Genomic DNA, 17,788 nt, shown 5'->3' on the forward strand with positions numbered 1-17,788 from the left:
AGAGACTTATTTCATAATGCTGCATAATATTCAAAAATAGTATAATAAAGTCCTTTCACGTCACCATTTCGCCAGTCTACACTTCACATAATAGGCCTGTAGGTGCCGGTGGCACTTGGGTTTTGTTAACTTTGATAGTTTCATGAAATAGTAAATTATGTATCAATATAGGCTACATAAATACAAGTGAAATTAACACTACTTACCATTAATGCGACTTTTGCTGCTGTGGTTTTGTGCAGGGATTTGTTTGTTGTCTGTTAAAATCCATTTTGTCAGTGATGCAATTTATAAAATGAGCCAAACCGCAGGAAATTGTTCCACAAACGTTAGTTTGTCTGTCCATGTAATTTTCAACCGATTTATGAATAAGAACAGAAAATTACCGCTTCACATCGCCCAATGGAATTTGAACTTGCTTTGCCAGATCACGATTGGTTGGTGTAAAGCCTATACATGACAAACGGGCATTGGTGAATTGTGTAATACTTTAAAATATATAGCTAATATATAGCTTTGTAATTAAATCAACACATTAGCTCTGATTATGAATGAAAAAAAAATATTGGTTTACTTTTTTCCCGTGAGGCCACACACTCTCTGAAAGGACCATATTTGGCTCGAGAGCCGTTTCCGAACAGTGGAAAATCAGCTGTCAATCAAAACGCATGCGACCCATAGCAACACGTTACGGCAATGCCTCAACAGAAATTGTCCGACTTTTGAGCCGTCCGTTACTATTGTATGCATTTTCATGTTATAATAATCACATTTATTTAGTTTTATTGACCACGATATTATCATTGATATTTGTCTGAGAGGGGCACTTTTGATTCATTTTGAAAAAGGGCAGGGGCTCGAGCACCCAAAGCCCCCCCCTCTGCACGTGCCTGAGGTGCTCTTTCCTCTCAATAACAGAATAAACACAACAGAAATGAGAAAACATGAGCTGAGAAAGCATGCACTGCACAAAATGCTTTTCTTAGTATTTTTGTCTTGTTTTCAGTCCAAATGTCTAAAAAATCTTACATTAAGAAGCATTTACTAGACAAGCAAAAGTTTTTGTCTTGTTTTGGGGGAAAATAACTCAAAATGAAGGGAGTTTTTGCTTAAAATAAGCAAAATAATCTGCCAATGGGGTAAGCAAAATAATCTTAATTCAAACAGAAAACAATATTATTTTGTTTACCCCATTGGCAGATTATTTTGCTTACCCCATTGGCAGATTATTTTGCTTATTTTAAGCAAAAACTCCCTTCATTTTGAGTTATTTTCCCCCAAAACAAGACAAAAACTTTAGCTTGTCTAGTAAATGCTTCTTAATGTAAGATTTTTTAGACATTTGGACTCAAAACAAGACAAAAATACTAAGTAAGAAAAGCATTTTTTGCAGTGTGTGATCATAGTGATGTGTTTGAGATTCAGATCATGTACTACATCTACACACTTTATACAGTAGATTGATCTAAAGCAGCAGCTTTACAGTATTAAACATCAACAACAGTGTCAACTGACCTATCGGTAAGCCCCGCCCCCCTTAGTTACTGTTGCTAACTCGGACAAACAAACGGAGTTGCTATATCTTACAATGACAGCTGTCCGTGTGAAAACCTTATCCTGAGATGTTTTTGGACACTTGGGGCCCTATCTTGCACCCAGCGCAATTGACTTTGTACACCGACGCATGTGTCATTCCTATTTTGCACCCGCGCAAAGCGCGCTTTTCCCTCCACAGAAGCACGTCGCTAAACTAGTGAATGCACTTGCGCTCCCTGGGCGGTTCAGCGCAAAAAAAGGAGGCGTGTTCCGGCGCAAACAGTCCCTGGTGCTATTTTGCTGTTTCATTAAACAATTGCGCCACTGACCAGAAAAAACCTAGTCTAAAGTCAGTGGCGCGTTGCGCGTTGTTCATTATGCTATTTTAAGGGCGCATGCTTGACCATAATGTATAGCGTGCACAACGCGCATACACTTTGCTCATGTAATCTACACAGATGCAACAGTTATTTTTGCAAATCATAAATTGTTACACTAAAAAAATATTAACACATGAGATGACGGAAATCATTGTGGTGTGCCACGAAGATGTGAAAAAAATAGGCATAAATCTAGCTTACAAATGATTCAGGCTAATTGTAATAATTAAGGATAAGACCTGTTTGCCCAATAGTGGCAAGACATATATGTATATAAGGACATCTGACAAATTGGTTTGTCCGTCAAGAACCAGGAAAAAAAATCGACTGAAAAACTGAAAAAACTGAAAGACTGAAAAAAAAAAAAGACTGTGAAATCACCTTTACCATAATGTACAACATTACAACTTCACTTCTCTGTCTTTCACTGCTCTTACAAGCACATCAGTCTCCTCGGCTGTGAACCGCTCCTGGCGTGCGCCTGGTAAATACGCCAGAATAATAGCAATCCATAATGGAACTTGCGCACCTGCTTTTACAGGGAATGTTGGATGACGCTCGGATTGGTTTATTCACGTTACGCCCAAACCACACCTATGAATAATGAAGCTACTTCAGACCAACCCATTTTAGATTTGCGCCGGGCGCAAGAGCCATTTATCCCGCCGGGAAAATAGCAACAGCGCCGAGACCCGCCCACAAAGTTACTTGCGCTTCGCGCTTTGACACTTGCGTTTCAGATCGTTAAAATAGGGCCCAGAATGTAGCGTATATCCCGTCCGAATGATGGCCAAACTTTACTGATGGTTTATCAAGTTTATTGCATCGTTATTCACTCCAAAAAATCATCGTAAGAGCTGAACAAACAAAGCATAAGAAGTGCACATTAACGTCTCATTCACAAACTCTCTCTCTCCGTTGCATTACCATTAACATACACAGCAAATTACACAAAACACTCATATAAATATCAGTAAACATACATATACACAGAGATTATGCCTTTTCGGGGGTGCAGTTAATAACTGGTAAACTTTGTATCTGCAAAACAACTCTGATAAACTGCGTGCAAGCTCTTCCTTTCACTACCCGTAGACTATAATACCCATCAAAATAAGAGTCCTCCTTAGTAGGACAGATAATGTAGACCTTAAACATATCTCAAATTAGATTGTAATATGGAGTGGCACTGAAATGTGTTTTTGACCTGCAGTGTCACATGACGTGAGAACAGTTAGTTATTTCGGTTTGTATGTTAGCAGGGACTTTAATCGTAACTTATTGAGAGTATGACAAACAGAAAATCCTCTCAGGACACCTGGAGTCAGTGTTACAGTACCTCAGACACGACATTTGAGCATTTTTGTAGCATAAACACCATCAAACCGATGAGAGCTTCAGATTTTCCAATGTTTCTCTATGGCGCTGAAACCTGAAGATGTCCGAGTTCCGGTCCCAGCGCAACTGATACTCAACTGCTATTGGCTCATCTGCGTTCGAGGGGCGGGGCTTACGATAGGTCAATTACAATCACAGCTTCAGTTTCTGCTGTAAAGCGGCTCTCAGTGTGTTCATGTTTCATTCAATTGTGTAAGCACATTGTTATAACCCCAGACTTACAGATGTCACTGTGTGTGTGTGTGTGTGTGTGTGTATAGGGGAGATGTGTGAGGATATGGAGGATATGTGCTCTTCTACTCGCAGTCCCTGCAAGCATCAGTCCACCTGCTTCATCACAGTCACCGGCCCAAAGTAAACACACATCTCTATAACCCGAGTTCAGCCTCTTCATTCCATCTCGAGTTTTCTTCAGGAACCAACACGTCACAATATTCCTCATTATAATAATTCATACGCAGAATAAAGGGGCGGGGCCTGGTTGAGTTAGTCGTGTGTTGAAACTGCCGGTTATGGTAAGGGGCGGGACATTTCCCAAACACCAATCACAACACACAGCTCCAGCCGACCAATCCGAGCACAGTGTGCTTCTCAGAAGGCGGGGCTTCATAGAGACAGGAAGTAAACCGAGCGTTACTGACAGACTGGGAAAAGAGGAGCCGCAACACTGGAGAATATGAGGAAAACAGCCATAGAACTGCAGCATAAACATGTCAATTTTCCATCTTAAAAACAAAAATATGCGAACAAGATGCACGTTTTGGGCACTTATTTCAGTCACTAAAAGCAGCAGGACGTTTTTAAAACGCTTAACGTGAAAAACACTTATAGGGTGAGTAGCACCGATAAAGATTAAATTGAGCAAAGTTTAACGCTAATCAAAGTTTATTTTTTATTTTATATCAAGTTGTGTTGCACCACTTCATTTTAAACACAGATTAACTACGCAGAAACACTGAACCGACGCCAGGCTAAGAATCCTTATCAGTGCACTAAAACATTGATATTAAAAGATTAAACTCAGTTTTACACCTTTTGATGATGCATATTATATCCAGGCGAGTACATGAGCCAAGAATATGAACGCAGTGCGTCTTCTTTATAATGGTTTTCGATGGGAAAACACCTAACGTGAAAACTCGTGTTGCATTAATATTCTGTGTTCGTGTGCTTGCCTGTATTAAGTATGCATCAAGGTGTAAAACTGAATTTAATCTTTTAATATCACTGTAATATTACTGCAAACCTGGTCAAAATGACTGGCGGCAATGGAGGAAAGCCTTGTTTTGCACTCCAAGTGGGCGTGTCCTATCATATATTTTAATAATTATCATACATTTGGTATCATTTGAAAGCTTACAAACTCAAAATGCATCCTGGGAAAACCGTTTTGAAATTGGACGTTGCGTTACCATGGTAATTCTTCTAGCAGGCTCCTCCCCCTAGTGGGCGGTGTCCTGTTTCATATTACAACATTTATTTTGTATAAGTACTCTATAATCAAAATCTTTTCTAATCTTGACAAAACGCATATCGTCGGAAAGGTCTGAGTCTCAAGGTTCCATATTTGGTGACCGGAAGTGCAATTTGGACAGAAATTTACAGGAAAATGCATCAAAATCAATCAATGGAATTTCAATGACACCCGGTGGCTGTTTTTGGTACAGCGCCTAAACACAATCTCATGGGGACTTTAATTTTTGTGATATCAACTTCAAATTTGGAACACAACTTGGTTAGACATATGGCTTTGATTTTAGAGTAATTTTAGATTAAAACATTTTTGTAAAATATATATTTTATATAAAATAAAAATTATTTAGTACAGTATTTTTTATTTAAAGTAAATTTAAACTTCCATAATTTTTTCATACTTTTATATTTTGAAATGAGCAATAATCTGTCGAGTGTTTGCTTTAAAATAAGACCAAACTTAGCTCTATATTCCAAAGCATTCATGAATTACAGCCCTTTAAGTTTGGATAGAGCATTTTCATGTATTCTCAAAAAGATCAAATCTCTTTAAAGATGATGTTTGTGTACAGTGGTTTGTTTAGCATGTGTGTGTTTGCTTCAGGTGTATATGCGCTCCAGGTTATGTGGGTGAGGACTGCAGTGTGAACTATGATGACTGTAAGGACCACCGGTGTCAGAACGGCGCGCAGTGTGTGGACGAGGTCAACGGATACTCCTGCGTTTGCCTGAAGGGCTTCAGGTCAGTTCTACAGCATCATCTTTAACTTCTGTGGATGAACCTCCGCCCCACTCTTCATGCAGTCTCTCTTACACACAGTTATATTTGAGATGATCAAACTTGTGAAATGTTCTGTGTGCAGTGGCCAGCTGTGTGAAGTGCCCTTGACCCCTCGCTCTCTCTGCGAGCTGGCGGAGTGCCAGAACAGCGCCCCCTGTGTGGAGCGGGCCGGGCATGCCCTGTGCCAGTGCCTGGCTGGGTTTGGTGGACCACGCTGCGAGAAGTTGGTCAGTGTAAACTTTGTGGACCGAGACTCGTACCTGCTACTGAGTGACCTGAAGAACTGGCCTCAGGCCAACATCACACTACAGGTAATCAACCCAGCCCTGACTTCAACAACTACTGGAAGACGTGTCCATTTCACCTGGCTTCTGGTGTGCAGAACTAAAGGGACAGTTCACCCAAAAATGAAAATCACCCCATGATTTACTCCGCCTCAAGTCATCCTAGTGTGTGTATGATATTCTTCTCTCAGACGAACACAATCAGAGTTATATTAATAACTGTCCTGACTCTTACAAGCTTTATAATGGCAGCCCAAAAAGTGCATCTGTCCATTATAAAAGAGCATCTATCCATTATAAAAGTGCACATTTGGATGATAGATGCACTTTTATGATGGACAGATGCACTTTTTTGTTGGATGGATGCACTTTTATGATGGATGGATGCACTTTTATGATGGATGGATGCACTTTTATGATGGATAGATGCACTTTTTTGATGGATAAATGCACTTTTATGATGGACAGATGCACTTTTATGATGGATGGATGCACTTTTATGATGGATAGATGCACTTTTTTGATGGATAAATGCACTTTTATGATGGACAGATGCACTTTTATGATGAATGGATGCACTTTTATGATGGATAGATGCACTTTTTTGATGGATAAATGCACTTTTATGATGGACAGATGCACTTTTATGATGGATGGATGCACTTTTTTGTTGGATGGATGCACTTTTATGATGGATGGATGCACTTTTATGATGGATAGATGCTCTTTTATGATGGATAGAGGCTCTTTTATGATGGACAGATGCACTTTTATGATGGATAGATGCTCTTTTATGATGGACAGATGCACTTTTATGATGGATAGATGCTCTTTTATGATGGATGGATGCACTTTTATGATGGATAGATGCTCTTTTATGATGGATGGATGCACTTTTATGATGGATAGATGCTCTTTTATGATGGATGGATGCACTTTTATGATGGATAGATGCACTTTTATGATGGATAGATGCTCTTTTATGATGGATAGATGCACTTTTATGATGGATAGATGCTCTTTTATGATGGATATATGCTCTTTTATGATGGATAGATGCACTTTTATGATGGATAGATGCACTTTTATGATGGATAGATGCACTTTTTTTATGGATAAATGCACTTTTATGATGGATGGATGCACTTTTTTGTTGGATGGATGCACTTTTATGATGGATGGATGCACTTTTATGATGGATGGATGCACTTTAATGATGGATGGATGCACTTTTATGATGGATAGATGCACTTTTATGATGAATAGATGCACTTTTTTGATGGATAAATGCACTTTTATGATGGATATATGCTCTTTTATGATGGATAGATGCTCTTTTATGATGGATAGATGCACTTTTTTTATGGATAAATGCACTTTTATGATGGATGGATGCACTTTTTTGTTGGATGGATGCACTTTTATGATGGATGGATGCACTTTTATGATGGATGGATGCACTTTAATGATGGATGGATGCACTTTTATGATGGATAGATGCACTTTTATGATGAATAGATGCACTTTTTTGATGGATAAATGCACTTTTATGATGGATAGATGCACTTTTATGATGAATAGATGCACTTTTTTGATGGATAAATGCACTTTTATGATGGACGGATGCACTTTTATGATGGACGGATGCACTTTTATGATGGACAGATGCACTTTTATGATGGACGGATGCACTTTTATGATGGACGGATGCACTTTTATGATGGATAGATGCACTTTTATGATGGACGGATGCACTTTTATGATGGATGGATGCACTTTTTTGTTGGATGGATGCACTTTTATGATGGATGGATGCACTTTTATGATGGATGGATGCACTTTCATGATGGATGGATGCACTTTTATGATGAATAGATGCACTTTTTTGATGGATAAATGCACTTATGATGGATAAATGCACTTTTATGATGGATAGATGCTCTTTTATGATGGATAGATGCACTTTTATGATGGATAGATGCTCTTTTATGATGGATATATGCTCTTTTATGATGGATAGATGCACTTTTATGATGGATAGATGCTCTTTTATGATGGATAGATGCTCTTTTATGATGGATAGATGCACTTTTTTTATGGATAAATGCACTTTTATGATGGATGGATGCACTTTTTTGTTGGATGGATGCACTTTTATGATGGACAGATGCACTTTTATGATGGATGGATGCACTTTAATGATGGATGGATGCTCTTTTATGATGGATAGATGCACTTTTATGATGAATAGATGCACTTTTTTGATGGATAAATGCACTTTTATGATGGATAAATGCACTTTTATGATGGATAGATGCACTTTTATGATGGACGGATGCACTTTTATGATGGACGGATGCACTTTTATGATGGACAGATGCACTTTTATGATGGACGGATGCACTTTTATGATGGACGGATGCACTTTTATGATGGATAGATGCACTTTTATGATGGACGGATGCACTTTTATGATGGATGGATGCACTTTTTTGTTGGATGGATGCACTTTTATGATGGATAGATGCACTTTTTTTATGGATAAATGCACTTTTATGATGGATGGATGCACTTTTTTGTTGGATGGATGCACTTTTATGATGGATGGATGCACTTTTATGATGGATGGATGCACTTTCATGATGGATGGATGCACTTTTATGATGAATAGATGCACTTTTTTGATGGATAAATGCACTTATGATGGATAAATGCACTTTTATGATGGATAGATGCACTTTTATGATGGACGGATGCACTTTTATGATGGACGGGTGCACTTTTATGATGGACAGATGCACTTTCACTGCCATTATAAAGCTTGGAAGAGTCAGGACAGTTATTAATATAACTCTTATTGTGTTCGTCTGAAAGAAGAATGTCATACACACTAGGATGACTTGAGGGCGAAATCATGGGGTAATTCTCATTTTTGGGTGAACTATCCCTTAATGAATGTGGCTGTGTCTAAGAATAAAGGCTTTATAAGTAGCTGTGCTGTATAGCAGGTGATTTAGGGGGTCGCTGAGGTCAGTTCTGCTCATCTTCTGATGAGATGTTTGGTTCTGTCCACAGGTGTCCACAGCAGAAGACAACGGCATTCTTCTGTACAACGGAGACAACGACCACATCGCAGTGGAGCTTCACGAAGGCCATGTTAAAGTCAGCTATGACCCTGGCAGCCAGCAAAGCCATGCAATCTACAGGTGATCTAATCAAATGTTGGCATTATTAATTATGATGTGCACGATATTGAAGAATCCCCGATAATGCTTTAAAAAAGATTATTTGAGAGTAGGGTAAGATGCACCATTTATTTTGGATCATTGATGTCACTGATGAGCATTTGTGACCAATTGTTGTCGTGTTGTTTTCCACCCAGTACTGAGACCGTCAATGATGGTCAGTTCCACACTGTAGAACTGGTTACCTTTGACCAGATGGTGAACCTCTCCATAGATGGCGGCCTCCCCACAACCATGGACAGCTTTGGTAAAGTGCAGCCCTTGAGGGGAGAAGCTCCACTATATGTGGGAGGTAGGACATCCGGTTTCTAGTAATCCTGAAGACCTTGAACTCTGCATGACACTTGACCTCCAGGGGGCGTATTACAGAAATGTTCTATCTTAGGTCTTAACTTCAGATATGATAAGTTAATTTGGGATTTTTCACAATTTGGTATTACAGAAGCAAATCTTAACTTGATTTAGGATTCTTATCCTATCTTACAAAATCTCATCTTATCTGTAGTTAGGAAATCTTAAACCTCTCCATCGAGTTCGGTAATCAACTGCCAAGCAACCAACAACGCGCAAACGGCTTCTGAGGTAAACCTAAAATCAAAATGGAGGAACAACTGCGTGCTTTTAATTCCAGTGCGGCAGAAATTGACATTTTGATAAGCTCCGTTGAAAAGTTAAAGCCTGTTTTATAAATCATCTTTTGCAAAAAAAGTATAAGGTGTTAGTCACTTGAAGAATGAACTGTTGGTTTGACGTTATAAGACGTTCGATATGCGCAAATAAAAAAAAACTCTCTAAAGTTACATACGACATTGGTATACACATTTCTAACTTCAATAGCATTTGAACGCAAAACCAAATGTAAAGTGTTCATCTAGGTGTCAGCTATGATAAACACATTTTACATATTCCGTTCAAATGCTTGAGATATTTAAGTTATAAATGTGTAGGTTCCAATGCCGTATGTGTGTAACTTTAGAGACGGTCCCTAAATTTGCACATATCGAACGTCCAGCATCAAACCAACTTTATGCCAGTGAAGAACGGCCGGTAATGCTCCGTGGCGGCTCGCCGGCTTCTGTAAAGTTTGTTCGCAATTCATCAACTAATCGCAGAATAATGTGTCGTGGGAGTGTGTTTTTATTTACAAATATTTTATCATCAAAGCACAGCACAGTCTCCAAAAGTCTCTCCACCATCAAACATCGCTGCTCTTCATCTTATATCATTAATAAATGCAACACTCTCTCGAAAAAGGATTTTTTACTGTGATTTTTACCTTTGGATTTCAAAAAGTTTTGAAGTTAGGACACCAGTGGGGTTGTGTCAAAGCTAAGACAGCTTTTAGGATTTTTTGCAGAGTTAGGATGCTTCTGTAAGACCCGTTTCCTATCCATAGTTAAAGGGATAGTTCACCCAAAAATGAACATTAGCCCATGATTTCCTCTCCCTCAAGTCATCCGAGGTGTGTGAGACATTCTGCTTTCAGACGAATAAAATCTGAGTTATATTACAAAAGTCCAGGCTAATCCAAGCTTTAGAATTGGATTCATAGTTGCTCTGTTTTTGAAGTCCATAAAAAGTGCATCTGTCCGTCATATAACTGCTCCAGCGGCTCTGGGGTGTTAATAAAGGCCTTCTGAAACGAATCAACGCGTTTGTGGAAGAAAAATATCCATATTTAAAACTTTATCAAATAAACTTTCGGCCTCCGCCTTCTGTGTAAAAGTGTTGAATGTTGAAAGTGAAACTCCAGATGTGTTTGTGACATCATGACCTGAGCGTTAGTCTTACCATCCGCAGGAGAACTTTACACACTTTCTCCATACATTGAACAGGGAAGGCGGAGGCCGAAAGTTTACTTGATAAAGTTTTAAATATGGATATTTTTCTTCCACAAACGCGTCGATTCGCTTCAGAAGGCCTTTATTAACACCCCGTGGAGCAGTTATATGATGGATAGATGCACTTTTATGGCCCTCAAAAACAGAGCAACTATAAATCCAATTCTAAAGCTTGGATTAGCCTGGACTTTTGTAATATAACTCAGATTTTATTCGTCTGAAAGAAGAATGTCACACACACCTCGGATGACTTGAGGGAGAGTAAATCATGGGCTAATTTTCATTTTTGGGTGAACTATCCCTTTAAGATAAGATTAAGCACTTAAGAAATGTCATTCTGTAATAGCATTTGTCCTAATTGCGGTCCTAAATGAAATTGCCATGGTTGCCAAACAGATAAGATAGGATTCTAAAGTTAAGATGTTTCTGTAGTACGCCCCCAGGAGCAGGATTGAAGAACCCTTCCCCATAGCATGAACAGTAAGCGTGCCAGCTCTTATAACATCTCCTCTCTCCATTAGGCATGCCGGTCAGCGTCCACCCCACAGCTCCTCGCGTGTGGCAGATCCAAAACGGCTCCAGTTTCCACGGCTGCATTCAGAACCTTTACATCAATAATGAGCTGCAGGACTTCACCAAAACCCAGATGAAACCTGGCGTGGTGCCCGGCTGCGAGCCCTGCAGAAAGATCTACTGCCTCCATGGCATCTGCCAGCCCAACAGCGCCACGGGCCCCGTGTGCCACTGCCAGCCGGGCTGGAGCGGGCAGCACTGCGACCAGCCTTCTGCCAACCCCTGCCTGGGCAGCAAGTCAGTCCAGCTCTTCAGGTCAAATATGCGGACTCTCACACACACATGTGATGCTCTAATCCTCTCATTGGCTGTGTGCAGGTGTGTCCATGGCAGGTGTATACCGATGGACGTGCAGTCGTACCGCTGTGAATGCCAGGAGGGTTTTCATGGTGCCCTGTGCAACCAGCAGGAAGAACTCTTCAACCCATGCAGGAAGCTCCAGTGCCAACACGGCCACTGTCAGATCTCGGACACTGGAGACGCCTACTGCCACTGTGAGCTGGGCTACAGCGGAGAGCAATGTGACAAGGGTAAGACGACGCTTCCTGATGAGCAGGCATGGAGAGCTCGAGAGAAACCACACACACTGCGGAGGCCTGCTGGTTAAAGGGTTAGTTCACCCAAAAATGTAAATTGTGTCATTAATGACTGAGCCTCATGTGGTTGGACACCCGTCAGACCTCCGTTCATCTTCAGACACAAATGAAGATATTTTAGTGTAAATCTGATGCTCTGATGCTCCATTGGCTCAACTTTACACTCTCAAGACCCTTAAAAGACACTAAAGACGTCGATACAAAGTCCATCTCACTACAGCGGCTCTACAATAACTTTATGAATTGGCGAGAATAGTTTCTGTGCACAAAAAACCCTAAATAACGACTTATATAGTGATGACCGATTTCAAAACACGGCATCATGAAGCTTCAAAGCGTTATGAATCAGTGAGTCGATTCATGATTCGGATCGCGTGTCAAACCACCAAACTGCTGAAATTACGTGACTTTGGCGATTCAAACCGCTGAATCGACTCACTGATTCATAACGCTCTGAACCGCTGAATCGACTCACTGATTCATAATGCTCTGAACCGCTGAATCGACTCACTGATTCATAACGCTCTGAACCACTGAGTCAACTCACTGATTCATAATGCTCCGAACCGCTGAATCGACTCACTGATTCATAACGCTCCGAACCGCTGAATCTACTCACTGATTCATAACGCTATGAACCACTGAATCGACTCACTGATTCATAACGCTCCGAACTGCTGAATCGACTCACTGATCCATAACGCTCTGAACCGCTGAATCGACTCACTGATTCATAACTCTCTGAACCGCTGAATCGACTCACTGATTCATAACTCTCTGAACCGCTGAATCGACTCACTGATTCATAGCGCTCTGAACTGCTGAATCGACTCACTGATTCATAACGCTCTGAACCGCCTCACTGATTCATAACGCTCTGAACCGCCTCACTGATTCATAACGCTCTGAACCGCCTCACTGATTCATAACGCTCTGAACCGCCTCACTGATTCATAACGCTTCGAAGCTTCATGATGCCTTGTTTTGAAATCGTCATCTCTATATAAGTCGTTATTTTGGGGTTTTTTTGCGCACAAAAACTATTCTCGTCTTCATAAAGTTATTGTAGAGCCGCTGTAGTGAGATGGACTTTGTAACTTTAGTCTTTAGTGTCTTTTAAGGGTCTTGAGAGTGTAAAGTTGAGCCAATGGAGGCCTTTCTCAGCATCAGATGAACGGAGGTCTGACGGGTGTCCAACCACATGAGGCTCAGTCATTAATGACACAATTTACATTTTTGGGTGAACTAACCCTTTAAGCCTCTTAAAAGTCCTCGTCCGTGCTCCTAACAAATATGACCTTAAGACCTCTTTTAAGGGTTAAGATGCTTTCTGAATGACTTTTTTCTTTACTAGGATTTTTTAGTTAATTTTAAGAGTAAACGCCCACATTTCTAAGAATTTTCTTAAAATTTTGTCACTAGGAGCGACTCTTTGCATTAAGATTCTTTATGAATACGGGCCCAGTACTTTGTGTTCTGGCATCTGAGAGGCAGCTTTCTCTGTGCACTTTCGTGTCATCGCACTTTTTCAGACTTATCCACGTCTGCTCTTCTGAATTTTAACTTTTAAGTATGATTTTGGTTGCGCGTCTGGGAATTTTGCCATCAATTGATTGGTGTTCAAAAAATACTTGGAAATCATTGAACTTCATGTGATCCTACAAGAGTGATTACTGATTGGCTGTCTGCAAAAAAAAACTAATCCCGTTTTAAAGAAGAAAACAAATCATCCACTGACTTTCAAAGCGGCTACGACTTTCTACTTCGAGGGCCTTGATAGAAATGTAGTGGAGTAAAAACAGAGGTGGACAGTAACTAAGTACATTTACTTGAGTACTGTTCTTAAGTACACTTTTTGAGTATCTGTACTTTCCTTGAGTAGTATTTTTTCTGGAAACTTATGACTTTTACTTCAATACATTTGAAAGACAAATATCGTACTTTTTACTACATTTCTATCAAGGCCCTCGAAGTAGAAAGTCGTAGCCGCTTTGAAAGTCAGTGGATGATTTGTTTTCTTCTTTAAAACAGGATTTGTTTTTTCTTGCAGACAGCCGATCAGTAATCACTCTTGTAGGATCACATGACCAAAGTCATACTTAAAAGTTAAAATTCAGAAGAGCAGACGTGGATAAGTCTGAAAAAGTGCGACGACACGAATGTGCACACAGAAAGCTGCCTCTCAGACGCCAGACCACAAGTACTGAAGTTTAGTTCTACTAATTCTACTAAATTCTTATTATAGTCAATTAAAACTAGTCTAAAACTAAAACAATTCAGATGCATAAAATGTTGTAGTCAAAAGACTGACTAAAACTAAATCAAAATTTGCTGTGGTATGAAGTATGGTCGGTCAAATGATTTTTATAGATTTACCCGCCAATTTGCCATAGCCTTGTGGATAGAGCGCTAACGCATAGCTAACGTTCGAAAATGATGTTAGTTAGCATGCAAAAGCGTAGTTGGGCTAATAATGTTAACTGAAGTCCTTTCAGAAATATGTTTTTACATAATCCTGTCAAATAAACACAATGTAGAAACCTTTCTTTTCTAGTATGATTTTGACTTTGATAAGAGCTTTGTAACTTTTAAGCAAGTATTTAAATGTGTTCAAGGTATGCTAGCATGACTGGCTTAAACCACCATGATGGAACAGCGTGCATTCATACAACAATGCAACAATAATAAAATAATAATACGTTTACTTTTACTTTTGATATTAAGTACTTTTAAAAGCAAGTACTTCGGTACTTTTACTTAAGTAAAAATCTGTCTTTACAACTTTCACTTGTAATGGAGTTATATTTAACCAATAGTACTTTTACTCAAGTAATGGAGTTGTGTACTTTGTCCCCCTCTGAGTAAAAAGTACGATATTTGTCTTTCAAATGTAGTGAAGTAAAAGTCATAAGTTTCCAGAAAAAATACTACTCAAGGAAAGTACAGATACTCAAAAAGTGTACTCCAGTAAATGCACTTAGTTACTGTCCACCTCTGGTCTTTTGTTTGCTAGCTGACGCGGTTTCTTCTGTTGTAGAGTCCGAGTGTCACGGGGAGCCAGTGCGGGACTTCTACCAGGTCCAGCGAGGTTACTCCATCTGTCAGACCACACGCATGGTGTCATGGGTGGAGTGCAGCGGGGCCTGCGACACCGGCTCCTGCTGCGCCAGCCAGAGGATGAAGCGCAGGAAATACACGTTCGAGTGCAGCGACGGCACATCCTTCAGCGAGGAGGTGGAGAAGACCATCAAGTGCGGCTGCATGGGGTGCATGTAGAGCACAGCCACTAACATCACCACCTCATCACAGTCGGACAGAACCACAGAAAGAGCCATCAGAAAAAGACACCATCTATCATTGGGTATATACAGAGACATACCCCGACCCCTCCACCCCACACCCTTTCCACCACAGCCTGAAATCTCAAAAGGGTAAAACAACCAACGCTGCTGACAGGAAGGCAAGCGAGATGGATTGTTTGGGCCCAGAAGCAGAACATTACTCATGTATTAGAAGAAAACGATGACTCTCTCTGAGTGCAGGACGTGTATTTAACGGTGATGAAGGGAACACATTTCCACCACGCCTGAAAAACTGTACGATGTATATCTGTGTGGGAGAAAGTGTGATATTTCCAATGGTTTTTGTGTTATGGGTGGCACCCTTGCCCAACTCCACGTCATTAAGGGGCCAAAAACACCCCCAGCAAGAACTCCCGGTGGCATGACGTAGAGTCGGCTTCTTTATCACGTTTCGACATGCTAGATGGCGAAACGAAAGCAGGAGGATCCATTCGATCTGTTCCATAGTGTTTGTCATTCCATTACCTCAAACAGAAGTCCATGACAGAATGTAAGGGAGAGCTGAAATCAAGCGCTAGGTAGATCTCATCACACGGTTTTCTAAGATGCATGCTCATTGTCATGTGATGTCTGGATTGTGGTTAATATTAGTACTGCTGAGCAGAAATAGAGCATCGCTTGTCGAAAACACTGCTAAGTATACGACGCCACTGCAGTTTTTGTATCAAGGTCAGTGTTGAAGCTGTTTGAGGGGTACAATACGACTATGGGTTATGACCACGACACTGTACACACCAAATCTCCCAACAGTAATCCTACAGTATTACCTCTGCAAGCTACAGCGTTCACCAAGGTTCGCAAATTGAACATCGTCCTAGAATTAAAACGCCAATAAGTGCAGTTTGGCTTATTTCATTTCAGTTCGGTGGGTGTTTGTTTTCGCTTTGATTTCCTTTTCCTAACTCCCTAGACCTTCACTTTATACAGAAATGCTTAACAGATTCTAATATATATTTGTATTTCATTTTGGTATAGTATTTTTATATGTTAAAGAATAAATTTGTTTTCAGGACTTTATTATCAAACAGCAGTGTGAAATTTGGTGACTTTTGGTGTTTTATTCGGTCACTTGCTTATACGGGCCACAAACTGGCCAGAAGCATAGATAATAATTAGCCTATTAGCCTTATTGTAATATGAGCCAGTGTTGATCGTTTCGGAAGGTTTTTTTTCTTTTTAATATTGTAAATGTTGTCTTCCATGTGAATACCACATTTAATTCATTTAAAAGATCTTTGTGCTTGATTTTGTAATTATTTATTTTAAGACCTGTCCAGATAGAAAGCTGATTATTTTGAGTTGTGAATAAAGCCAAGAGGAAAAAGAGGTTATTTAGGCATTTTTAATACGGTTATTACCATCCAGTCCTCATGATAAAGAGCATGTCAATAGCCCCGATTGCTACTAGCGTTTTCGGAAAAGAAAAGCGTTTATATTTCAGTTGGTTCTTCTTTAGTGAAGTGGTACAACACAGCAAAAACCCCAGGGTTAAATGAACACTCCTCAGAGTATATTTGAGTCCAGACTCAAGTGTGTTAAAGGTAACTCTGAAGCAGTGAGATAATTAAGCGATTAATTGAGTGGTGATTGAGTGGCCATTAGTGATGAACACCTGCTGTTAACAATCAAGTTAGCTGAAGGGACCATTATGGTGATCAGTGTTTGCTTTAGTTGAGCTTTTGACTTTTAAAACATATTTTTCTCTGGCTGCTTTAACTGTGTGTTTAGAAAACACATTTGTTGTGGCAAAGGAGGCACAGAGAAAAGGACTTCAGCTGTGGTTATATTTTGATAGTGGCATAATCATCATGTAGTTAACTGAGGTTTCATTCATAGCCCAATCTTTGATTATATTTATGTCACAACATAACCAACAACGCATGGTTTGGATACATTTCCTCTTGGTTTGTCTCAGACACAAAAACGAAACACTGATCACCATAATGGTCGTTAACAGCAGGTGTTCATCACTAATTGCCAATCATTACTCAATTAATCATTCAATTATCTAAGCTTCAGAGTTAGATTCACACTCCTGAGTGTGGACTCAAATAAATTCTGTGTTAATTTAACACACTGGGGGTTTTGCTGTGACTACTTGCAGTAATTTAATTCCAATCCATACATTCATTGGTGTTTCCATAAAGCAAACATTAGCCGGTTTTGTTATTCTACGGTGGATACTTATTGCTCTTATTGTACATTGAGGTACTTGAAACGGAAGATGTGATACAATTCATTGGGAAGGGTTCCAGACTTTTCCTGCAGATTTCCTGGTCTGAGCTAACCTTGTGCCAATCACAACCATCGCATCATGAA

The 17,788-nt window shown here is 39.9% G+C and overlaps 1 protein-coding gene across 1 annotated transcript in view; it reads left to right on the plus strand.

Annotated features, from left to right (window-relative positions):
• Window positions 1-17,544, plus strand: part of slit1a (slit homolog 1a) — a 122,842-nt gene extending 105,298 nt beyond the window's left edge. Inside the window, exons 30-37 of the mRNA XM_079841942.1 lie at window positions 3,575-3,668; window positions 5,392-5,529; window positions 5,651-5,879; window positions 8,928-9,058; window positions 9,235-9,389; window positions 11,460-11,748; window positions 11,830-12,041; window positions 15,145-17,544. Of these exons, the coding sequence (XP_079698068.1) occupies window positions 3,575-3,668; window positions 5,392-5,529; window positions 5,651-5,879; window positions 8,928-9,058; window positions 9,235-9,389; window positions 11,460-11,748; window positions 11,830-12,041; window positions 15,145-15,383 (1,487 nt within the window). The 3' untranslated portion in view covers window positions 15,384-17,544. The remainder of the gene's footprint in view (window positions 1-3,574; window positions 3,669-5,391; window positions 5,530-5,650; window positions 5,880-8,927; window positions 9,059-9,234; window positions 9,390-11,459; window positions 11,749-11,829; window positions 12,042-15,144) is intronic.
• The last annotated feature ends 244 nt before the right edge of the window (window positions 17,545-17,788 follow it).

The sequence above is a fragment of the Gobio gobio genome (genome assembly GCF_949357685.1).
Source record: "Gobio gobio genome assembly, chromosome: 18".
Lineage (NCBI taxonomy): Eukaryota > Metazoa > Chordata > Actinopteri > Cypriniformes > Gobionidae > Gobio > Gobio gobio.